This window comes from Lethenteron reissneri, chromosome 24, assembly GCF_015708825.2.
Source record: "Lethenteron reissneri isolate LAM-NWPU_2019-01 chromosome 24, ASM1570882v1, whole genome shotgun sequence".
NCBI lineage: Eukaryota > Metazoa > Chordata > Hyperoartia > Petromyzontiformes > Petromyzontidae > Lethenteron > Lethenteron reissneri.
In genome coordinates this window covers 5,738,802-5,764,420 of record NC_083802.1, presented here as the reverse complement: position 1 = coordinate 5,764,420, position 25,619 = coordinate 5,738,802, and the positions used below count along the sequence as shown (strand labels likewise).

Genomic DNA, 25,619 nt, shown 5'->3' with positions numbered 1-25,619 from the left:
CTAATTTTTCCCTTCCCATTTGCATTGTTTTTTATTTTGCCTGTGTCGTTTGAACAGATTATTTTGACTTTGTCATGAGCTGTACATTGTGAACACAACAATAACAACATTTCTCACACGTGAGTGCATTGGGCTGCCTTTGTCGATGGGAGGAGTTGATGTGGGAAGTAAGATCACCCGGTGGAGGGGGAGGATGGCTGAAGGGCAATGAGTGGGTGAGTGAAATGAAAACTAAACTTTTTTTTATTCTTGGTTCTTTCGGTAAAGTCACGTAGAAGGGAAGTAATAAAATAATACAAATAAAACATAATAAAAGTTTTCTTTTTATTATTTTATTATTTCGATTTAAAGCTTCCGTGACTGCAGGGATTCATATTATTGGTTCTTTCGGTAAAGTCACGTAGAAGGGAAATAATAAAAATGAAACTATTTTATTATGTTTTATTTTTATTATTAGTCACGAAAGCTTTAAATCGAAATTTATTTTTATTTTACCAGGTAAGGCCCACTGAGCTGTATAGCTCTTTTTCAGAAGCAACCTGGCCACAAACGAAAGCTCAGCGAAGTGAGTCATCATGTGGAGATTTATAACAGCCAAATACTTTAAACGCACGTTTCTAATTGTGGAGGGGAAAACCGGAGGACCCGGAGAAAAATCCACAGGCGTCAGGGTCGGGATTGAACCCACGACCTCCTGTATACCAGGCGAGGTAGTTGAGATTTCGCCACCGTGGCACCCTGAAGTGCCAATGGATGCCAGGGAGCAGGAGTGTTTCTAGTTTCATCTGTTCTATTTGTCTCAGTATAACAGGAGCATACCATGTGCACAATCAGATGATGGATGTATTGTGAGCATAGGAATCAATTTACATTGATGAACTAATGCATTGTTACACGCCTATGAACTGCTATTTGAGCCAACTATTTACATTACTCAGTGTTCTCATGGCTTGCTGCCAGCGCACATTGCTGTGTAAAGAATCAAGGACAATGGAATGAAATATAATACGCATTTGTAAAGCGTTCTTCATGGAAATCCATTGAGACGAAAACAACACGTGCTAAGCTGTGATAAATGAAAATAAACAAGCACAGCTCAAATCACAGGGAAGAGACTTGTTAAAAATGTATCACATTAACTAATGACTCTGCAAAACCCAATATAAAGCATGGAGTAAATGCATAAAAGCAATGTAAATGTTATTCTGAGAGACACACTACCAGAATGAATAAATTAATCTCTATACATATACAAGGCAAAGTTGTGAATGTGTGTCTGTTCAAAATGTTTAGCGTACTTGCCGACATGCAACAAGCTTGAAATTTGCCATGTGGGTACTTTCCAGACTGTACACCATGCAATAATTATAAAAATACACTTTTGGTTTTTTTATGGGGGGGGGGGCGGGTGGGGAGCTCAATAATGCAAATATTTTTGCACAGCAAGTGAGCTGTGACGTCAAATCTGTCATGTGACCCGCACATGTGGAAGAAGCGTAACGCATTGTAGTGTAGTGGTTAGCGCGCCGCGCTACGAACCCGGCGACCCGAGTTCGATTCCCGCTCACGGCCACCACCAGTGACGATTATTTCAACCGTTCCTGGGCCTCCCCTAGGTCGACTCAGCCTCAAACGAGTAACTGGTGTGGTGCGTGAACATCTCCAGTGGGGAGACAAAGGCGGCCGGGCGTGGTGCTGGCCACCCACCCCCTCGTATACTCATAAACACTGCACACATGTGTAAATTTTATGTCACTGGAGAAGCTTCCTGGCTTAACCCATGAACCGTTTGTGGGAAAGGGAGGTGGGTAAATACCTTTTCAACGCAGTCGTCAAAGAATGCAAGGCTGGCATTCTTATCACCAGCAAAGGAGCATTCCTCGATGAAGCGGATGAACATTTGCGTTTTGGTCAGCTGAGTGTAAAACTTGTGATAGGACCGGTCACGGCTCTTCAGAAACCCTAAAAATCACATTCCAGAGCGCAGGCAGAGCACAAGGCAGAGCGCAGGCAATGCTTTTGTCAACACTTGCACAATTAATAAATGGTGGTGCAAGGTGTGTGTTTTTGAGTTGTGTATTACAGTGGTTTGGAAGTTTAAAATGACTCAGAGGCAATGTCCCATGAAACGAATATATCAAAGAATGCTGTTTAAAAATGCTTCGCCAGTGTGCAATTTTTATTTAAGTTCCAATCAGATATGTTAAACTCATCGATGCAGTGGCCACGTCCTGGGGATGGAGTCAGCGAGAGGATGAATCTGCAATCCTGAGTTCAATGGAGGCAACATTGCCTCAATAGTTTGAACTGGCCCGGTAATTACGCAGGTCTCAGGGTTGGATATGGCATGGATCTATGTTATTTTGCACCGTACGTAGCCAACCGTGCTAATCGAACGTGCGCGGAAAGACAACAAACTAAACAGCAGTTCTCAAGAAATTAGTTTTCAATCTAGATTTACAACTGCATAGCTCCAATGGCTTCCTAATATCAGAAGGAAGAGCTTTCCAGACGGCTTTAGAAGCGCATCTGAAAGTGTGCGATGCAGTGACTGCCTTTGTTCGACGGCTAGCCAAAAGCCGCTGCCGCGAGGATGACCGGATAAGCCCGGTCTGGCCTCATGAATCGTGAATGCTGTTTCGCTTCGAGAATGAATCAGCCACAACAACTTTGAAAGCTAACCAACCGACAAACAACCGAGGGGATATGGACAGAGATTCCGTGGATCTGAAAGTTAAAGTTCACCTTGCAGGTCAAAGAGCGAGCTCGCGTCCGTGGCCTTCTCGGAGGGTGCCTGCGTGATGGGGCGCAGGTAAGAGCGGTAGCCCTTGAGGATGGAGGCCATGAAGCGCAGGAACGCCTCCTGGATCTCCACCTCCAGGGTGTGTGCACTCCGGCAGCGCACGCCCGCCACGTCCGTCAGCGAGTCATCCTTCCTCTGCTGCTGCACTGCAACCGTCAGGGGTGAGGAGGGTTACAGTCATGGAGCAGCAGAGCAAATGTTGATTGTAAAGCCTAGGCACTGATCAGCAGACATTGTGCGTCTTTAAAATATGGAAAGCCCTCGCTTACCGCGTTTTCATACAATGTGTTTACGCTACAACGCGATTCTTCTGTTCAGGAAAACTTTTCACACAACGTGGAACAGGCACCGTTATAACGCAGTTTCTGAGCCGGTCGACGACGAACTACGTTCTTGAGATGCACCGGCTAAGCAGTCTAATACAGTACACGGAATGAGACAGTACGTGGTGTACCCTCACCTAATTTCCTTGTCCTGCCAATAAAATGTAATTTCACCACCATCATCGGCAGCCATAGCCAATCCACTGCCGGATGACATCCTTGCCACCGCCACCGCTCAACATCCCACAATGCAGTACTCCACTATGTAAATAGCATTTACAAAAATATTACTTCCAAATTGATGTATTGTATTCTTGGTCGACTTGGCATATCTTCCCTGTGGGGCTGGGAAAAATGAAGCCCAAGACCTATCATTCTACAGGGGTACTCGTTCCCCCGCTAGGAATGGGGAATTTCCACCACCAGCTCAGGACTGCCAACGGATGCACGCGACATTGCTGTGCCGCGCCGCACTCATCTGACCACGGAAGACGCTTAAAGGACTTTCAGCACAACATAATCCTGCGACCAAATTCACAACCCCGCAAATAAATAATTGGTTCGAGCTGAAATGCGAGGCAGGGTGAGAACGTGTGCGACCGATTAATTGCGCTGGGAAGCCACAGTTCACGGGCTCGCTGAGCCGCTCACGGAGCTCATCCAGCGGAAGTGCAAGAGGGGGAAGAGTCGGGGGGGGGGAGCTTAGATGGCGCGGCGGCTCGGCCCAGTGGAGCGCTCTCCGGGTTAACGCGTGCAACGAGCACATCAGGCGTGCACCACTTATCGTGCCAGCAGATCTCCCCTGAACGTCGTCCGTGTCTCTAGACCACGGTCACAAACCGAGCGGTCGTTTCACTGGCGGCGGCGGCAGCGGGGAAAGCGCAAAACGCAGAGGCACTGTGATGCCGAGCCGCGACGTTGTCGCCGGAATAGCCGTGTATTCTTCGTGTTGTGGGGTGTTGGGTGGGTTCACGACACATTTATATTTTAACAACACATTTCCATTTATATTTATGCGATCCAACTCAAAATAACTTTTTTAATTAATATTTTTCATGAAAACCTACGCGTTAAAATGGCATATTGGCATTTTTACAGCGGGACAAAATAGCCGAAAACCACTTTCAATCACCGCATATTGATTGATTAATTATTCCTTGGAAAAAATGGGATTAAAGACAATGAAATTACTAACCTCTGGTGTTTCGTTATAATTTCCAAATAAATATTTAAAATCAGAGATACAAGTATTTGACATTCATGAGAATAATTTAACATGACGGAACGCTGATACTCAACGCCATTGTATGAATACCAAGTGAATATGGATAGACTTCACGCAGCAGGGAATGCAGGTTTAACCTCGATGCATAGATTTTCATGCGGGTGAAATCGCAACAAGTGGATAACATCACTGTGCACACTGCAACCTAAGATGTTCGTTTAACATTTTATCTGGGCAGGCAGTTGTTATAAATTTGGACTTAACTGTCATCAGAGCTATACCACCATGGAACGACTTGTCATGCGAGATACAAACAGTAGCAATATTATATTTGTGAACATGCTTTCTAGCTTCCCAGGTTTGAACATAGTTATCTGCCCATTATTCGCAGGGGCAAAACGAACCACATTTTTTCTCGTTATCTTCAGATCTCCAAGAATGCGACCAGAACCATCGATACATCGAGGCTAAGGGAGCAGAAGTGGCCATGTTAGTGACACCCCATCCCGTTAATGCAGAGGCACCCAACAGGGCAATGCAACTCAGAGAGTCGGAGATAACAGCCAAACGGCAGGGAAGAATGGAAGCACCACAGCAAGTTACGATTTTGCTTGGTTATTAACGTCCTTCCAATGATTGCTCAGCTTATATCCATCTTCTCGGTTTAAATTGTCTCTGTGTTTATATATCTGGATGGCTTCATGGACAAATCTTTGATTGTAGCCCGAAGGTTTGCAGAGTACCTTGGTCTCGGAAAAAACAATATCGTGCGAGCCCACTGCGTTATAACAATGATCAGCCACTGCAGAGGTATTGGTTCTGCCGTGTTTCAAATCTGCCTTGTGTTCGCGAACACGGTCCAAGACATGTCGTTTCGTTTCCCCAATGTAACTGCTGCCGCAGACACAACTTAGTTTGTAGACACCGGGGTATTGCATGTCAGGGATCACATCCTTCACAGTTGGGATCTAATCACGGATTTTGTGTACTGTATTGAATCAGACCTGGATCTTGTGTTTGTTTAAGATTTTGGAAATCTTTTGGTAACACCTGCTATGTATGGCAAGGTAATGGTTTTGATTGGGTCCTCAGATGGTTGTCTCCCCATGGTTGGGGATACAGTTTTGTGGATTGTGCGGTCCGAGTATCCATTCATCTTGAGGGCTTGGTGTACGTGCTTCAGTTCACTGGCTAGGTGGCGGTGGTCGGAGATGCAGCGGGCCCTATGGTGTAGTGTTTTGATGAGGGAGTTCTTCTGGGCCGGATGGTGGTGGGAGTCGGGCTTTAGGAATCCGTGTGGGTGGCTTTCCTGTAGACGGAATGTCCCAGGTCTCTTCTTGATCAAAACATCCAGGAATGGTAGCTTGCCATCATTTTCCACTTCCATGGTGAATTTGATGGATGGGTGTATGGAATTGATGTGGTTGACGTTGGGGTTGTGTTGCTGAAAGGTGCGACAAATATCTAAACAACGTAAACCGAAGCAATTTACAGGGTGGGTAGAGGCAAAGGATCAGGTGACGGATTTGAGAAAGGATGGATGATGCTGTCAGCGACGTAAGTGTGGGTTTGGGGCGACGTATGTCAAGTCGTGGCATTAATAAAGTGACGACGTATTTGCGAAACGACAACAGAGGGAGATGTAAATTGTTATTGTATATTAATGAGAAATTAAATTTATGAACTACAGATTCTTTTAAACTTTTAATGAAAAGCATGTCGTAAACTGATAGAGTGGTTGGTTGGGACTCACTCTGTAGCTCCTGGTAGAGACGAGTCAGCCCGGCCAGCAGGATCTTACAGGGCTTCTTTGGCAAGGCCTTCCAGCTTGTGCCCTTCTTCTCCTCATTCCTGTATGAAAGAGTAAAAGCCATACATCCCCCATCATCGTCAGCCAACATCTATCCACTGCTGGGCGGACGCCTCCTCATGGCGACACCATCCCTCGCAGTCAAACGAAGAAGCCACAATCCGTCTCATTGCTGTGCATGAGCAGATTCCGATACTTCACCCGTGTATGTATGTTGAACTTCTTTCACACCGTATGTAGCCAAACGTACTCATTTCTAGAGGTCTTCTTCATCTTCTTCGGCATGTTCTCCGCTTTGGCTAATATTTCATCGCAAGTCTTGTCCATCGGGCGTGTGTCTTGCCCTAGCACACTTAGTTTTTTTAGCAGCCAGTACGATGGCTCCGAGTTTGACGTTTTTTTTATGATCCACATGCTTTTTTATTCTGTCTCTTCGAGTATGTTTGTTGTTGAACTTATTTTGCATCGTACGTAGCCAACCATGCCAATCGGAGTAATTCCCAACGTGCATCTCCCCATGCTTTGTTGCACACTGCTCAGCTTTTGTTCTATTCTCCTTCTCAAAGTCAATGCTTCTGATCCATATGTTATAGCAGATCATATACACTTTGGCATGTTGCTCCAAATGGAAATGAGTTACAGGATATGATCAAAGAACGTATAAAGAAGGCTAAAAAGTCAGGTCCGATACAAGTACAAGCAATAAACCAAAACAATTTTGAAAGAATGCGACTGGAACACACAATCAGAATCCGCATCACTAGGGAAGGGGAGAGAAACTCATGGTACGTGGAAACACAAGAAGCAATTCTGAATAAATTATTTTCCATCTAGATATAAAAGTACATAGTTCCAGTGGTTGCCTAATATTCTGCAGTCAGCTGCAGAAGTAAATCTGAAAGCGCGCCACTTAACGTTATACAGCTCGCCGCTGCACAGGGGCTCCCACTTAAAACTGGTCCGCAGACTGGAAGTATCTCACAACAACACTAATCGGATGCTCCAGGGGAATACAACAGACCTAAGAACACCGTCTGGAATGCTTTGCGGCCGTCTGAAACGCTCTTCCTTACGACACTAGGAAGCCACTGGAGCTTCCTAAGTTGAAAACTAATTTCCTTAGAACTTATTTTTTTTGTTTAGTTTGTTGTCCTTCCCCCACACCTCCGATTTGCACGGTTGGCTACGTATGATGCTAATGAAGTTCAACATACATATTGTGTTTATCATTTTTATAACCTGTTGTCTTTCAAGTATTTTGAGCAGTGAGTGTATACAGTCGTGGTGTGGTCAAAGTTCAGCATCAATGTGTGGCCAACCAAAGGTGTTTGAAAATTATATTTGGGCCATCAGTAAGCAACTAATGAAGGCAGATCAGGAACAACATTTATTAAATAATTGGCACATCCTAATACTAGGGTGCCATGGTGGCGAGATCTTATTTCCCTTGCCTGGTACATAGGTAGTGGTGTGGGTTCGATCCCAACCCTGACTCCTGTATATATGAAGATTACATGTTCTCCCCAGAGTCGAGTGGAGTTTTCTATGGGTCCCCCGGTTTTGGCCTCCACGATTAAAAACATGCAACTCGGTTATTTGGCTCCTCTTGTAGATTTCCGTACATTTTAATCCACTTTTATGAGATATCATGTGTGGCCAGGTGACCTGTGAAAAATAAATTATAGCGCAGTGGGCTTCATCTGGTAAATAAAATAGGTTTAATTTAAAGCTAAACAACATTGGTTTGCATTATTCTGATGTTTATTTTTAACTGGTCTTTGCTAATTGGTCAACCATTTTCAATCTACTGTTGGATAAACATTTCTTCATGTTGTTGCCACGATGATCGAGCACAGTTACGAGCCATCCTTTCCTACATAGTACCAGCAATTTATTATTTCATGTCCTAAATTAGTCATCCTTTCCATTATATTACTTGTCTTGGCTACAATTCTACTGCGAGTCCTACCCATCAAATGTAATTCCTTCTGGTTGTTATGCACTCAAGACAACCACGAGCTTTACTTAACAACGGATATGACTGATTTTGTGAACTATTGTTTGTCCTCTAATCCATGCACTTCTCGTTTTGTCTCTCAGGAGTTATTTCAAGAAAATATCTTTCCATGCTACTTTGTGTTGCTAGGCATTAAATCTTATAGAATAAATTCCGAGTACAAATGCTACGATTCCACGTGTTGTCTGGAAGAACGATTATTGACACTATAGTCTAGGCCAGTGTGTTAATTTGCTACAATGAAAATACATTGAAGTTAATTAAAACCACAATAAAGTTATCTACCCACACGGGTTTAAGTTGACGAAAATGAAAGCACAGGCACGGACAAAGGAACACTTTCTACTCCTGCAGTAAGACAATAAAATTTAAACCCACCACAGTGGAACACCCTCGTATTCATCATGATCTTTTCCATTCATAGAATTATCTGTAGATGCGAAATGGTAATAAATATTGGATGACAAATGTGAAAAACTTGCAACCATGAATATCCTCCCCATGGATGAAGACGTGACCCCAACACTGGACAGCGCTCTACTGGTCCAAGGCAGTGTACTTGGCTATGCATTTTAAGTGCAGCAATCATTGAGAAAAAAACTAAGAGGCGAGCAAGGTGCTTATCCTAATTGTAAATGTTCCCTTACGATCCCCGTATTGCCCACGAGCAAAAAAACAGGATGGAATAAATAAAAGCTATAAATGTGTCACATGGCAGAGTGGGTCCATGCGCCATAGTCGCTGGAGTAATACATTTACCATTTCCACTGGTCGCGACGAACATACTAATGACGAGAGTTTCCTGGCCATGGCACCCAGACGCAGCAGCGCTTAAAATCCCAGCCGATGCATGGGGCAAATGGACTTTTAAAAAAAACTGGCTTTAAGAACTGCTTTTCCCAAGCCTTTGCAACCAATATCAGCAAATTACTAGGACAAATCTCAATACAAAGAACCACATTTTTTATAGAAAATAGAATGATGCATCTGAAAATAAATTGCGTAATTAGCATGGATTGATTGCAGACATCAATGTGCTGTTCGCAAGGAAATATTCCAACCAGCATAGATCACAAAGTGCTGCAACAGAGTCCGTTGTCATGCCTGAACACATCGCTTCACAACCACAAAAATGCTGAAAAGCTTTAAAAAAAACTATTATTTGAGGAATTTTTGCGTTTTAACAAGAGCTCGGTAAAGGGAAGCACGATCAATAAAAAGGGGGCACAAATATTCCCCGGACAAAAAGTCCGAGGTCCGGCACGTGCGCCGAGTCAACTGATCGTCAATATGAATCCCGTGGAGTGATGCACCGAGAGTCCGTCCCCCCCCACCCCACCATGTGCATTCTTCAAGCCGGGTTCAATAGCAACGTAGACGATCTGGCCTCGTACTCCCGCTCCCTGCCCTCGACTTCATGGCTAAGATGTTCTGTTGCTGCAAGGGCTGGGAGGGTGTTGTGCGCCACAGCTTCCAGGACGGAGGTTCGTGACTTTTCCAATTTTCTTGGATGGTCTTCCTCGCGGAATAATTTGAGTCCTTAATAAACTAGAGCAGACCTACAGGCCATGTGCATAGGAAGCATTGTTGTTGTCCGGTGTGCTAACCAAGCCACCACCCTCCATTAACACACACACACATGTGACAACAAGCAAGGCACCATCACAAGCTTCATTCCTCCTTCTTCAAATGTACTGCATTAGCATGGGCTTACTAATAAGTAGCATTTCACCAAAAATAACGTGTGCCGGCAACATTTACCGGTAATCATTTTACTTTTAACACAAATTAGTTTATTTAGTTCAACATTTTTGATTACTGAAGGGTGTGTCTGTCACTCAATAGCTACTAATAGGTAACTAATCATATGCCAATTTAAAAACAATGTTCATTTGCAAACACATGTTCTAAATATAATGTTCATCAGGCCCCATGGTGTCAAGTGCAGTCTCTAACTCTTAGCCACTTTATCTTTCTGGCCTCTCTATTTATGTGCTATGAATGGTCATTGCCTGAATCATCACCTATTACAGGTTTCCCTCTCTTTACGCTGGTTCGGTTCCATGCGATCTGACGTATACGTGGCAAACCTATTTCGACCCAAACTTCGCCCTCTGTGGTTTGAATTCACTCACATGCGGCGACGCAGTTGGACGTGGGCCAACATTGCTGTGTGCACTGTACGCGCTACTGGGCAGGCAGCTGTTACAAGCGCTTTCGCGTAATTTTTTTTGGAAAGCATCTACTACCGCGTAAAGCGAGGGAAACCCGTGTATACTTTTCCTTCGAAGGCCACAGTGTTATGTTGAACTTCTTTCACACCGTACGTAGCCAACCGTGGTAATCGGAGGTGCGGCAGTAAGGACAACAAACTAATCACACAAAAATTTGTGTTGCGTTTTTATGTTTGTTATTATTTAAAGGTGTAGAGAAAGTGTCACGCACTGAAATATGGTGTTGGTGTCGAGGTCAACGCTGACGATGTCCAGCGGGGGGTCGTACAGCTCGAAGTAGCGCGAGTCGACCCCCACAATGAAGGGGAACGGCGCGTTCAGCACGGTGGCCAGCGCGAGCGGGCACAGTGGGACGTACGGGCACTGCCAGTGGAACGGAAAGATAACCTGAAAGACAAAGACAAAGATACCCCCCGTATAGCCTTAACAGACTGTTGGGGCAAGTGCTGTTAGCGAGCACCTACTCACTTGAAGCTGAGTCGACCTAGGGGAGGCCCAGGACCGGTTCAGATAATCGTCACTGGTGAGCAGGAAATTAATTCGGGTCACCAGGTTCGCAGCGCAGCACGCTCACGGCTACACTACCGCTGCCATTGCGCCATTAGCACACAGACATGCACTGCTATTCACTCATCAGGTTCACGCAGATGGACCGACTGACAACGTAACGAAAGAACACAAACACACACCTGTGCACAAACACTTAGAACCTCAGAAAATTAGGCGACATTTGCATCTCGAGGAATGTTTCAGTTTTCTGCCTAGTCAAACCAAATATCAATGTAATGTTTGTATAACTGGTATTGTTGCCTCGGTTATCTGGCAACATTAAGTAGCCTGCTTTCAATCACAAGGTGATTAAAGCTGATAAGCTAACATATGTACGTTCACATGCACTTTGTATAACCACACACGCAATTTCAGTGTTATCATAGCGAACAAAACACGTGACCGGGTTGTAAAATGCACTCGTGACTTTTTTAGTTAACTGTCATGTAATTAAAATACAGTATCCCTCATTAGTAGCAAAACTCGCGATTTTGAAATTTTGCGAATAATGATATTGGCCTACAGAAACATATCTTTTAAATGAATTACCTTAAATAAATACGTAAATAAGTGATTAGATACATGAAAATTATCATCTAAAAAAAAGAAAATTGGTCAATAAAATTAAATATTCAAGTATCCCATCACTTTATTTCATCACTTTCTCGCATCACATTCTCTGTCATCACTTTATCTCCTCACTTTCTTTCTCTCTCGATGCAGTCGTGCAGAGTTCCAGATGCGATTCGCAAACAGCCAAAATCGCAGAAAGCAAGTTCGTGAATAACGAGGGAATACTGTATTTATGTTGTCCGAAACAACCTTTCCTGAATTTAAATGCACAATACTTTATGCTAAATGGATTGGAAATTGTTATTATTTAAAAACATGTTTAATCCACATGCTAAAAACCAGCAATTTCCCAGGACAGCCAGGCAAGGAATATACAAAGAATATGAATTAGATAGTGTAATTCCCACAGAGCTCATGCCAGCATGAAACTTTAATATCAAACACAAAAGCCACAGCAAGCTAAATTGCAAGTAACAACAAAACAACTCTATTTGATCTAAGCTTGTATTATTTTATATCGTTAACCCTGTATTTTAGAGCAATTTTGGTTGAGAAATCTGGAGCAATTTAAGGTGACAGGGTGGTGGTAGTAGTAACACTTGTGCCCCACAGCAAGAAGGGCCTGGGTTTGATTCCTGACTCGGGTATGTTTCTGACTTTGGGCGGTCCCCCCCACCCCCCAATTCTACATGGGTTTCCTACAGGTTCTCCGATGTCCTCCCATAGCAAAAAAAAGATTCAAATGTAACTGGTATTGGCCAAACATCCCAATAATGCAAGATGACGTGCAAATTACCCAATTGGAATGACACCTAGCAACATTGCCCCCTATTGAAATAACTTGGCATAGCCAAAATAAACAGCTAAAATACATATATAAGTAGACGCAAGTAGATATAATAATAGGGGTTTTTTCCCGTTGCTTCTGGCAACAAAACTGAAACATTTTGCAAGGAATCATGTTTACATTAACCACAATACTTGCAGTCAGAATGCAAACAAAAAACAACACTCTGATAATGTATGCATTGTCCTTGAAACTGATTGGTCCACACCAGAGACAGCTTGTGTTGCAATCGAAACGTTGTGAGAATTTTATTGTTTTATTTTTATTATTTAGTTGTTTCCCTTCTACGTGACTTTACCGATAGAACCAAGAATATGAATCCCTGCAGTCACGAAAGCTTTAGATTGAAATTTGACATGCAGCAGTTATACAGAGATAGACCATTGTGGATGGGTTTCATCCTAGGACTCAGTAATTGTTACTAATGTTCACTGCTGCAATGTCTGCCTCTCCAAACCAAATGCTAACCATAACCAAAGTGTCCAACGTTTAGTTTCAACTGTTTACAACAGCTGCGAGTTTGACTACTTAATATAAAATGTACAGAGTTTGTTTCAATCGACTCCACCATTGGCACAAGCAGCCCAACTCGTGTGAATATTTTTGTCATATTGGCAGCCATTTTGCACCATTCTGGCTCTATATTTTAAAGAAAATTATAATCGGAGTGCGAACCATTCACCCCCCAAAGACCCCGAAAATATTCAATCAAGTTACAACAGTTGGTAAATCGCACAAAATTCAACAAGAGATACGCACCCAAGTATCATCACCACCAGATGAAAGGCTTTTTCACGTTGCCAATGTGCAACAAAACCCAGAATTTGCCCTTGGCAATTCATCTGAATTTGCTTACTGCAAGAACGTGCCATTGTGGTATTAGAAATCAAGTATTAATGTTCTCACAAATGCTACAAACAACAATGCCTTTTCGATTAACATACACAAGATAATTTATTGGACAATGGTCTTTATATGTGTCTTCTTTATCTGCTCTGAGGGCAAGTGTCCAAAATTAAAACAACAGCTGTTCAGATATTTAAAACAGTGTTTGCTTTTTTTAACCATGAAGGAAGTTGTATTTATATTTTGTATCATCACTAATTATATTTATATTTCAAACACTCTGGCCAATGGTGGTCCAAGAAACATAATTCGGAGTCTAAAATATTTATTTCACGTAGTTTATGTAATACATGCCTTTTGTTTTTCTTGGAAAGCATACTGAATGTTCTGCTTGAATGTCATACCTGCTTAATTAGCATACTTTCAAGGAGTTAATCAGTCATAGACACACGTCAATATCTGTGGTAAAGTAGACATCATAGCCCCTGTGACTACATTTATAGAAACAGGCGATTGCATAACCACGTGTTGATCCCAATTCATAAGCAGTAAAAACACCGGATGAACTCCATACATATTTGGCCAAGTGGTGCTGTGGTGAGATTGCTCAACTCACAGTCGGAAAGTTGTGAGTCCAAATCTTGGACAGGGGTTTGATTAAGCCAATAATCATTATGGGATCGTTAAATTTAGTACCACTTTGTGGAAAATCAACAGTGGCTTAAGGTGTTGCCCCGATGGAGATTAGCAGAACTCCAATGCTCGTTTGAGCAGAATGACACGTCCACTTTCACTGATTAACTATGGTTACTCAGGGTTCTCTTGAGAATATGAAGATCATAGGCTGCTCACCAGAGATGCATGGCATAATTAAGGATATACTGCTAATGTAAAACCTGTTTCTCCCACAATTAAAATGCTGTGTTGAATTGGCCGTGCACCTTTTCCCACATCGTAGAACACGGGTCAGCAATAACGACGGCTGGCTCAGGTTTCATTGTGAACTCTGTAATGTCAAAACCTAACCTTTAGTGAAAAATCCTAATCACAGCAGCACTGATTACATTGATTTTGCATGTCAGCTTAACAGCATTAATGGAATCACCACCAAATCTAACGTCAGATGTGCAAACACACATCTGAAGATAAATATTAAAAAAACTAAGCCCCCCCTCCCCTTCTCTCCTCTCTCTTTGTTTTTCCCACTGCCTTCCCTTCCCCTTAAAAAAATCATTGCTCCCGTCCGCAGTGGCGATGTTAGCAGGGTAGCGAGTCCACCTTCTACCCTTTCCCCTGCAACGTGAGCAACGAGGCCCTTGGGCTTTCGTCTGCGCAATTTATATTCCCCATTCCATTTCCCGTCGCTCGTGCTCTCTTGTTAAAATAAATAACATATATCAATAAAAATATTTATTGTATTCATTATTTTTCCCAACTATGCCGCTGCTTGCGTACTGCATTTCATTTCGTAATTAAAGTGCGGCTGAGCTCATAGTCTGTTCGGTGGGTTGTTCCAGCGTTGACAATGGAAACGAGCGGATGTAAATGGAAAAACGCAGAAACATAAAAAAATTACTGGAAACATTGGTGCCGGGCCAGCATATTTAAACCGACTGTCAAGAAACCGTCGATGGGCAAGCTATAGCTACACAAGGATATTTTACTTTGGGGTGTATGCTGGATTATTCCATTCAATAATCGAGGTGTTGTGGTAGACATCTGAGAGGTGTCAGCGCATTGGCATGGCGTTTCCTACTTTGTTATGGGAAACTGCATTTGCAAACGTATCAATTGTTAATTTTTGTATGTGCAATTTTATTGTTGTCTTGGTGTGGTCTGGGACTGTTCGTGCTGTTGTTTTGCTGCCTTGCCCAAGATTTGGAATTGGTGTAATTATGTAATTTGAATTTACATATTTTATCTATCTTGATTTAAAGTTTTCGTGATTGCAGGAATCCATACTCTTTGGATCTTTCGGTAAAGTCACGTAGGTAAAAAAATATATATATTTTTTTCTTTTTTATTAAATAAAATAAAACAAAAAATAATATTAATATATTTTTCCACCTACGTGACTTTACCGAAAGAACCAAAGAGTATATACTGTATCTATTTTACGTATTCATTTATAGTGATTTTCTTTCCTTTCCTATACATTGAACTCCTATCGTTTTATGTATTGTTGGTTGTTGTAACTTTCTGACCGGCCCTTGCTGGAGTTCTGTGAAAAAGAGATGTATAGTTCATCACTCGTACCTCGGATTAGCACAGTTGGCTATGTACAGTGCAAAAGAAGTTCAACATACATACAGCCGTACCCTTTAACACTTTTAAACGAGCTCAAAAGCGTTGATGTATGAAGGGGTGGTAATAACTATCACGAAGATGACCAACTATAAAAGGTTTCAGTTTGGTGTTTTAACATCTTAACAGCTGTTATGTTGCCAGAAAAAAAAGGGGAAAAACCTAATATCATATTTTGGTACTGGCAAAGGAGGTCCCCTGATGTGGATGCTCACCCCGAGCTCTCATTACTCTGGTAGTGCGTTGTCTTTGGGCTGTACGCCTTTTGGCGTCCTCTGGTCTAACACCGCTTGAGACGAGGCTCAAAAGAAAGCTGTCTCTGGTGTGGACCAATCAGTTTCAAGGACAATGCATATATTATTAGAGTATGCTTTTTGTTTGCATTCTGACAACAAGCATTGTGGTTAATGCAGACATGATTCCTTGTAAAAGGTTTCAGTTTGGTGTTTTAACATCTTAACACCTGTTTTGCCAGAAAAGAATCAAGTTAAATAAAACCATTGATAAAAAAGGGGAAAACCCTATTATTACAAACAACATTTTCGTACAAAAGCTGTGAAGCCATTATTGACGTATTGTTTAGAAAACCAGTGATATTAGTTTTCAAAACAATACGTCAACCAACCTGGACGTCATTAAATTTCGCAGTCAGGGCAATGACGTCACGGTGTGCGACATGACGAGATGAGGTCACTACATGAGCATAATGTCATGTCACAACATCACTCACCATGCACCGCGTGTCTTTGTCGCGCGGTTTAGAACGTAATGCTATTACCGCAAAGCAAAAACTTCCGAGGTCAACTGTAAGTTAGAAAGCGTGACAGAATCCGTGCGTGTGCGTGTTTTTTTCTTCCTTTTTTTTTTGCAAGGTCAGGACGCTAGACTCAGCTTTCCCCTATTAAGATTTTGTGACCAAACTATTTTTCTCCTAGATTTAAATTTTCAAACTGCTATTCCCAACTAAACGAATTCTACTAGAGGGAACGCACAGTAAACCGAGCGAACCCCTGTATCACATGAAGGTGAGGCACACACCGTGCTCCAAATGCATCTACAGCAAAAGCTCTGTGATCAACACTTCACCACCCAGAATTCTCTATTAACTGGCATCTTGCTGTGCACTTCAGGACGCTGCCGAGTAGTCTCGCCCATGGCAGCCTGTACGTACACTCCTGTGTACTCTAAAAGGCCCCGCTGCTTTCCTACAATCAACTTAGAATTCTCGACAACTGACCGTTGAGAACCTCTGTAAAATATTCTATTATTTCTAATATCGTGGTAAAAAATGTAAACTTACGTTTCTTTCTCGAAAAGTTTTACGTACTTGGAAGAATATGGTGAACCAACCACAAGTAGAACTCTCAGATAAGCGGGTACACACTTGATTAACCGTCACCCCCCCACCCTCCATTCCATCCAGTGGATGCCGGGTAACCGAGCTCTTGCCGGACACTTAACGCCGGCCTCACCGACACGAGGGCCTCGGCCACGCTGGTCTGGATGGCTGGGCGCAACGAGTGGATGAGGATCTTGTTCTCCATGAGCGCCGCGTGCAGGAGGGCGAGCAGGTGCTCGGGACCCAGGTTCACGAGCAGCATGGAGAAGCTGGCTCCGCTGCGGAACAAACGCACGGAGCACGGCGGCGTCAAGCGTTAATTTTTATTTAGAAAGGCATAGCGTGTCGCTGTTTTTATAGACATTGTAATCACCGACCACTTACAAAATGTCTGGCGGAAGAGTAGGCAGAACACCTTCTGAAGGGGCTCTCTAGAGGTCCCTCCAGAGGAGGCCCTTCAGTTAGCAGTGGTGTGAGTAATTAATTGCAGGGCTGCACCTTTACCTTTAGTTGGTTGTTAGATTTTTTCTTTAACCATAACTTGATTGTTAACATTTATTTGAACTTAATTGTGGAAAATGTTTTCTAACCGATGTCTTGTTCAAAAGTGAAAATTCCACATTACTGTGGCAGGGGAAAGTTTATCCATAAGATAACCACTGTTGACTTCTCCACAAAGCGGTATTCATTTATCAATGCATGAGATGATGGGCTGATACATCCCCCCATCCAGGACTTGAACTAAAAACTATTGTAAGCCGCTTGGCTCTACTGCTGAGCCACCTGGCCGGATATAGCCTCCCGTTTCATTAAAAAACCGCTACGTATTTCCGTGACGCAAGAGACTTGATGCACTTGCCTAGGGGACTGACTTAGGATATTTCAGAATACAGTATAACACAAGTTTCTCTTGTATGTATGTTGAACTTCTTTCGCACCGAATGAACCCAACCGTGTTGATCGGAGGCGCGGGGGAAGGCCAACAAACTCAACACAAAAAGCAGTTTTAAAGAAATGAGTTTTCAATTCACGTTCAAAAATGGACGAGTAACCCAACGCAAAACACGCAATTTATGTGAATCCTATAGGACACAACTGTATAAAGATGCACAAACAAAGACAAACATCCCCCGAATAGCCTCAATAGACTGTTGGGGCAAGTGCTGTTTGCGAGCACACACACGTACAAAACACACGTACACAAAGAGTCGGAAAATGACGCGTGCCCCCGTTCTGCAGCGAGTGAGTCACCCCCACCCCTTCCTTCCTCTCCCTTCTCCCCCGGCCTTTCCTCACCGCACGGGACTCACACGCAGGCCTCTCTTCCCCTCCCACCACGCCCGCCGCGCAGCGTGTAACCATTCATGTGTTGTTGTGCACGGAATTGGGAAAACTCGCCGGTGCGAGAAAAATCAGAGCAGCCTGTTCTCTCGTAACATTTCATATATCTACGTGTCATTTGATACACATAGTTAGTGAGGACACCTCGAAAAATGAAAAAAAAAATACAGATATAAATTCTACGTATATAATAATAAAATATATAAATCTATATATTATATATGAATAAAATGTATATGAATAATTTATAATGTATTTATATAATCTTAATAAAAAAACGCCTAGCCACAAAAACCAACAATAGCATCACTAAATCAACTTCTCTAATCGATCAGACCAAGCAGAGCTCCCTAAAACCTTCGGCTGCGAGACCACCCAGATTTTATGGCCTTCCAAAAATCCTCAAAGTAGGTACCCCGCTCCGTCCTATCGTCTCCACCATTAACTCACCCACCTACAAACTGGCCCGATTTCTGTCTGAGACCATGCTTCCTTTCACGGGCAAGTCCACCTCAGCTGTACTTAACTCAGCTCACTTGGTTTCTCTAATCAAGGACATCTCACTGTCTCCAGATGATTTGCTTATCAGTTTCGATGTAGTCTCTCTGTTCACCAATGCACCTGTACTTGACACCATTGCAATCATTGAAGACTTGGTCCAACAAGGACTGAATCCAGATGTACCAACATTGGTAAGGCACTGTCTTACCAACACATACTTCACCTGGAATGGTACATTCTACAAACAAAATTAGGGTACCCCAATGGGTCCTCCCTTATCGCTAGAGGTAGTGAATGTTTTCATGGAAAATTTTGAGACAGATGCCATCCAGACATCCACCCTACGTCCTTCCCTGTGGAAGAGATATGTAGATGACACGTTCGTCATCTGGCCACATGGCCTGCCAGCACTGAACCAATTTCTCAACCACATCAATTCCATACACCCGTCTATCAAATTCACCATGGAAGTGGAAAAGAATGGCAAGCTACCATTCCTGGATGTTTTGACCGAGAAGAGACCTGATGCCTCATTGGGACATTCGGTCTACAGGAAAGCCACTCACACGGATGCCTATATAAAGCCTGACTCCCACCATCATCCAGCCCAGACATATTCCCTCATCAAAACACTACACCATAGGGCCCGTTGTATCTCCGACCAGCACCACCGAGCTAGTGAGTTGGAGCACGTACAGCAAGCCCTCAGGATGAACGGATACTCGGGCCGTACAATCTGCAAATCTGCCTCCCAAGCCATGGGGAGACAACCTTCTGAGGATCCAACTAAAACCATCACTTTACCATACATAGCTGGGGTTACCAAAAGATTTCCAAAATCTTAAACAAACACAAGATCCAGGTTCGTTTCAACACAGTACACAAAATCCGTTATTTAATCCCATCTGTCAAGGATGTGATTCCTGACATGCAATACCCTGGTGTCTACAAACTGAGTTGTGGTTGTGGCAGCAGTTACATTGGGGAAACAAAACGACATGTCTCGGACCGCGTTCGTGAACACAAGGCAGATCTGAAACACGGTAGGACCAATACCTCTGCCGTTGCTGATCATTGTTTTAACGCTGTGGGCTCACACAAAATAGATTTTTACAAGATGGAGGTACTCTGCAAACCTACCGGCTACCTTCAGAGATTTGTTCATGAAGCCATCCAGATATATAAACACAGACACAACTTCAACCGAGAAGATGGGTACAAACTGAGCAATCATTGGAAGGACGTTATTAACCAGGTAAAGTCTTAACTGACTGTGATGTTTCCATCCTACCTGCCTATGTCAGCTGTTATTTCCGACTCTGTATCTCTCTCTCTATGCCTCTCTCTTAGATCTCTCACATGTCCTTTGGATTGCACTCGCATACTTACATGTCCTTTGTATTGCACTCTCAGGCTCACATCCTTTGGATTACACTCTCATGGTGCTAATCTCTCATTCACACTGCTGTTGTGCGCATATGCGGGCATGATACTCTTATGCGGCGAGGGAAGCTCATTCATGCTAATCTCCCTCCCTAATCCCTCTCTCCCTAATCTCCCCCATTAACACAACTGATGTGCTTGCGTCCGTGGATGGAATTCCTTTCCGACTCAGACCACGCTTGCTTGCCTATTGCCACATATATAACCTCTTGTTGTAACAGCTCTCTCGCTGGTTCAGCAGTTCCACTGCTGGATCATATTTTTTCTGCCTGAGGACGACCGCTTGTGTTGCGATTGAAACGTCGTGATTTATTTTATTTTATACCTACGTGACTTTACAGAAAGAACCAAAAAGTATTTATATAAATTTCCTTGTATGAATTGTATACAAATTATATACAATTTATATATAAATAACATTAATGATATATAAATGTGAGTATATATAATACATTTATATTACATCTAATTATACATAAAATGTATATATAAAATTTATATATAATTTATATAAAAGCAGGTGATGTCATCGGAATCATCAATCATCGTGAGCTGCCCCCAGTTTCCATCAGTAGCACCGTCGTCTTGGCAACAACTAAATTAACACATTTTCACATCTTCCCCTCTTCTCGATCTCTTCCCAGGATGTTCAGTCTCTTCTCAGTCCCTTTTCATGGGAGATGTAACAATGCATCAATAAATTTCGACCCATGAGACTTGCATGCATCAAACAGCGTGCGCAAGAATCGATGTCTTTTAATTTGTAGATGTTGCGCATATTTGTGGCTGTTATATTCTACACAAAGTAAAAACCATTAATACATTTTTAAACAGAATTCTAACAGATGCACAACGTTCCATTGAATTGCTCGGTGGAAGGGAAAATTTATATATCCATAGTTTTTAAAATGTATTTCCACAATTCACTTAACTATCCTCTGCATGTCCAATTTAACATTAGTTTTCTTTCCAGCTTCTTATACGGCCACACAATCGTATATATTTACGACTTCAAATGTTTCCCAATTTTTCAACTGCCACCATCTCTCCGATTGCCGGATATTTAGTTCTTTCTCTCCTCGTCTCCTCTACAATACTCCTGCAAATTCCATTTACTTTTTCATCCTTACTTAGTCACTGTACTTGATACTAAGCATGTGGAAAATGTATGAATAAGTACCAAATAAAAAGCAAAAAGTGCATCTCTATGTTAAAAAAATTGCCAATTATTTTCGTTTACAAGGCCTGATCCACTCCCCAGATCAATGTTTTTCCAGCAAGTTTAAGGAAGTAAATACGAGATTCGTTTTTCGCTTGAGTCCCCATCAAAAGAGTCATATCTGTTAACAAGTGCTGCCAAGTTTCCAGATGTTACAGATTTCCACCACCACAATGGGTGCATTCAGCACAAAGTACATTTTGTAACGAATTGGCTTTCGACTCCTTGCAATCGGTTTCCCAGGCCATTTCCGAATTACTTGAAAATCCGTATTTTTTGGTGTTCTACTGGTAATTTTTATTTTCTAGTCCTCCATTTTCACTTCTTAAACATTGCACATCTTTAAAAAGCAAATATCTTATGACCTTTGCTATTTTAATGCAAAAGTTCAAATGTACCCTTTGGAGCTTCGAAAGTCATTTCCAAATGCCTCAGGATTTTCTTTCCATATATCCACCTGCTTCTTATATCATTACCTTCCCCAGCTACAACATCTACATTATCTGTGAATGGCCAAGCTTGCCGTACTTAAGCATGTTATTTAACTCAGTTCTTATAACTCTGCGATACTTTGTTCACTGCAGTGGTGACCGCCAATGTTTTTTTTGCCTTAGCCCTCATATAATATGGGACGTACGAATAGGCGAAGGATATGCAAACATACCTTTAACGTGTGACACACGTTCCCGGACTAGAAGGAAAGTCTAAAAGACTCAATAACACTTTCCGAGGTAAACATTGCGAATTAATATTATGAAAAAAAAAATTCTACCATAAGTGTCCACTGTCATGCGCGTCATTATCATGATGTTACCTTTGACCTTGTTACCCACAGCAAACCATCCTTTCCATTCATTATATACATTTGTACAAATAAATGCACCCTCAAATTAGCATGCTTTTTTATGCCCTGTAACGTATTCCCCACTTAACACGTTTTCACCTAACGTGGCACTTTTCAGGAACGCATCTACTGGGTTAAATTAGGAATTGCTGTACAACAATATATGCATACCAGTACATCTTTTTTTCTTGGAATCAAAGCTTTTTTCTGTTCTGAAATATTTCCACGAATTCTCACTCTGCTCTTCCTTGTTCTGTTCTTCCTTGCATGCCCCCCCCCCCTCTTATTCTTACACGCACCGGCTTGCCAGTATTTTTCCTCGACCACTTCTGCTTTTGCACCTCCTCTGTCGCAGCAACTGAGTGATGTTTAAACACCGTCGGTTTTAAAACTTTGTTTACCCCCCCTCGCGATTTCCCCCCAGACCTCTCAATCAAAGCGTGATTATACTTTTTTGCACACTGCTATCTGCAGATCGCTGAAGATGGGAAGACTCGTTTATCGGTTTACTCCACAGATTATAGGATCCATCTATATAACAGGATGTTAGATTAGAGCAGGTCACAAAGATGTGTTCGCACAATACCTATGAGTTAAGCTCATGCATGAATAGTAGCTATATTTGTGTTCAGAGTATTCTACGCATGCATTATCTGTGTATATTTTTTTGTTAGAGAAATGAACAAAGTATCCTTTTTAAATATTACCACCAACATCCTCATACTGTTGCATTACATAAGTGTATGTGACTTACATGTTCAATGGTTTTTTGTGTTTAGTTTGTTGTCCATTCCCCACAACTCCAATTAGCATGGTTGACTACGTACATTGCGAAAAATGTTCAACATACCAACATCCTTCAAAATAGAAAATTCTGCTAAAATGTTTAGTTTGCTTATTATTTTTGGAGCAATGTACTCATTGGCGGAAATTAAGTTGTGCACGGCCTGCACATTATGTTGTAGGGTCTGCAACTGTCAATACACAGCTGAGTTATATAAAACAAAACAATAATAATGCCAATAATAATAATACTTAACAGCCTTGTGTGAATATAATGCTGGATGAAGACTTGACAGTGAAACACGCTTTGGTATTTCCCTACACAAATGTCTAACAATAATATGGCCCGTGCATATAAAAGCACACGATACATTTCCAGTGATACAGTACGCCAACATCTGTTTTGTTGGTCAAATTGTGAACTGAAAAATGCCGACTATTGTGGTCGGGTTTCACACGCTGCTTGCATTACTAAACATTCCACATTTTTTTGGTTTTATAAAATGGTCAAGAAGTGCAGGAACCGCAGAATGTGAGGATTTCCGAAATGCCCACTAAGGGTGTGAAGAATTCATGGAGAACATTCAACTGCTGCTCTGTAATCTCTGCATCATTTCAATAAGCTGAAGCGGCTGTTGATAAATTAAGCAAGACACCAACACAACAAAGATTAAGATGATGCTTCGACGCTACTCTGCATTTGATAGCTTGCCTTCGTCTGGCAATTTGACAAGCGTACGTTTCCGCTGACTCCTCGTGATTTTAAAACCATCTTTGTTGGCTTCACTTTGCATGAATAATACTGTGATATCATTTTAAAATTATCATTGTACTATATTATCATTGCTAACGACAATATGAATAAAACGAGGGGTTTTAACGGGAGAGATCCTCCGCCGTACCATCCTATTTTCTTGGATCCTATTAATCACGAGGGCACAGGGATCGTCTCTAAGATTCCAATGAGTCATTGCACAGCTGCACGGCAGTTTATGAATGGGGTTTCCATGCCGCTGTGAAGCATTCAAGGGGCCACGGCAAACTGCCCTTTTTAAAGGATTCTGCAACATGGGTGAACCCGGGGGTGGGGGGGTAGAGGACAATGTCGCATATCCGACCATCACATATCTTCCCCTTTCCAATTAGCCAACCACAATCGGCGTAGAATCCGCGCAGAGTGTAACTGTCATTCCTTATAGACATTCATAAAGATGACGTTTTCACACCGAGTAACGTATTCTTAATATTGCGTACATTTGCTTACATACGTACATTATATTACTACATGAAAGCATGCTCTCGCGTTGGTCACCCCGTGGTGCCCTTATAAAACTCAACGTTTAACCTACTCACGCCGGCTTGTGCCCGCCCTCACAGTCGGCCATATTTGCAGAATACACCACGCCGCCGTTGACCCTGGCCATTGACCGAGCAACCCAACGTTCCTACCAGCTCCCTCCGCAGGAATGTGTTAAAGAATCAACTGCACTTAGTGGATAGTATTCACTGAAGGGTTTACTTATGAAGCGCTGTATATAAAAGTCCTCATTTACAAACCATTTTCATGTAGATTTTACATAGAAATTCAGTGAATGCCACATGGTATACAAGTTAGAATGTGCAATCAATTTTCATTAGGCAGCACTGCTGAAATTAATAAAAAGTTAGTTTATATTCAGAAGGTAGAGGCCAAGTGCTGTTAACACGATGATGATAATTTCACACTGCGTCAGATGTTGGCCAAGGGCAGGCACCGTCGAGGTTCAGATCACACTTGGAGCTCATGTTACCCATGGCTGGGAGCCGAACACAGGTCACGGAGTTCACGGCAGCACCATCGCTATACATATCTTCTTCTATCTCCTTATATATAAAAGGGAAATTTGTGAATATGTGTGTCTGTTCAAAATGTTTAGCGTACTTCCCGACATGCAACAAACTTGAAATTTGCCATGTGGGTACTTTCCAGATTGTACACCATGCTAAAATTATAAAAATAGACTTTAATATTTTGGGGGGGGGGCGCAATAATGCATATTTTTTGCACGGCAAGTGAGCTGTGATGTCACATCTGTCATGTGACCCACGCATGTGGAAGCATAACGCATTGTAGTGTAGTGCTTAGCGCGCTGCGCTACGAACCCAGCGACCCGAGTTCGATTCCCGCTCACGGCCACCACCGGTGACGATTATTTCAAACGGTCCTGGGCCTCCCCTAGGTCGACTCAGCTTCAAATGAGTAACTGGTGTGGTGTGTGAACATCGCCACTGGGGGGACAAAGGCGGCCGGGCGTGGTGAATCCAAGTCCCGGGCGAAGCCGGGTAGTAAAGCTAGTAGCATATAAATTAATAAACATTCATCCATACCGCCTACACACGTCCATAAGCGGGTGTCATTCCCCTGCGGGTAATTAGTCGATGCATTACTGTGGTTGCTATGACTTGTGGGAATAGGGCACCCAGAGCAGCACAACTAAGTGTAGCAACGTCTATTTCTTCTTCATGTGGCTGGAGAAGCAGTTTTAGTTTCATGTTGAGGTTAGCAATCCATTCAACAGCTACAAGTGAGGCAGTGTCAATGGCCACGATGCCACCGGGAATGGATCTCTCCGGGCCAA

The 25,619-nt window shown here is 42.5% G+C and overlaps 1 protein-coding gene across 3 annotated transcripts in view; it reads right to left on the bottom strand.

The window, feature by feature from the left end:
* Positions 1-25,619, bottom strand: part of LOC133346457 (C-myc promoter-binding protein-like) — a 120,064-nt gene that overhangs the window by 41,074 nt on the left and 53,371 nt on the right. For all 3 annotated transcript variants that reach the window (XM_061558030.1, XM_061558031.1, XM_061558032.1), the window contains 5 exons: positions 17,004-17,148; positions 10,624-10,799; positions 6,105-6,202; positions 2,746-2,949; positions 1,817-1,962 (listed from right to left, as the gene is read on the bottom strand). In XM_061558030.1, the coding sequence (XP_061414014.1) occupies positions 1,817-1,962; positions 2,746-2,949; positions 6,105-6,202; positions 10,624-10,799; positions 17,004-17,148 (769 nt within the window). The remainder of the gene's footprint in view (positions 1-1,816; positions 1,963-2,745; positions 2,950-6,104; positions 6,203-10,623; positions 10,800-17,003; positions 17,149-25,619) is intronic.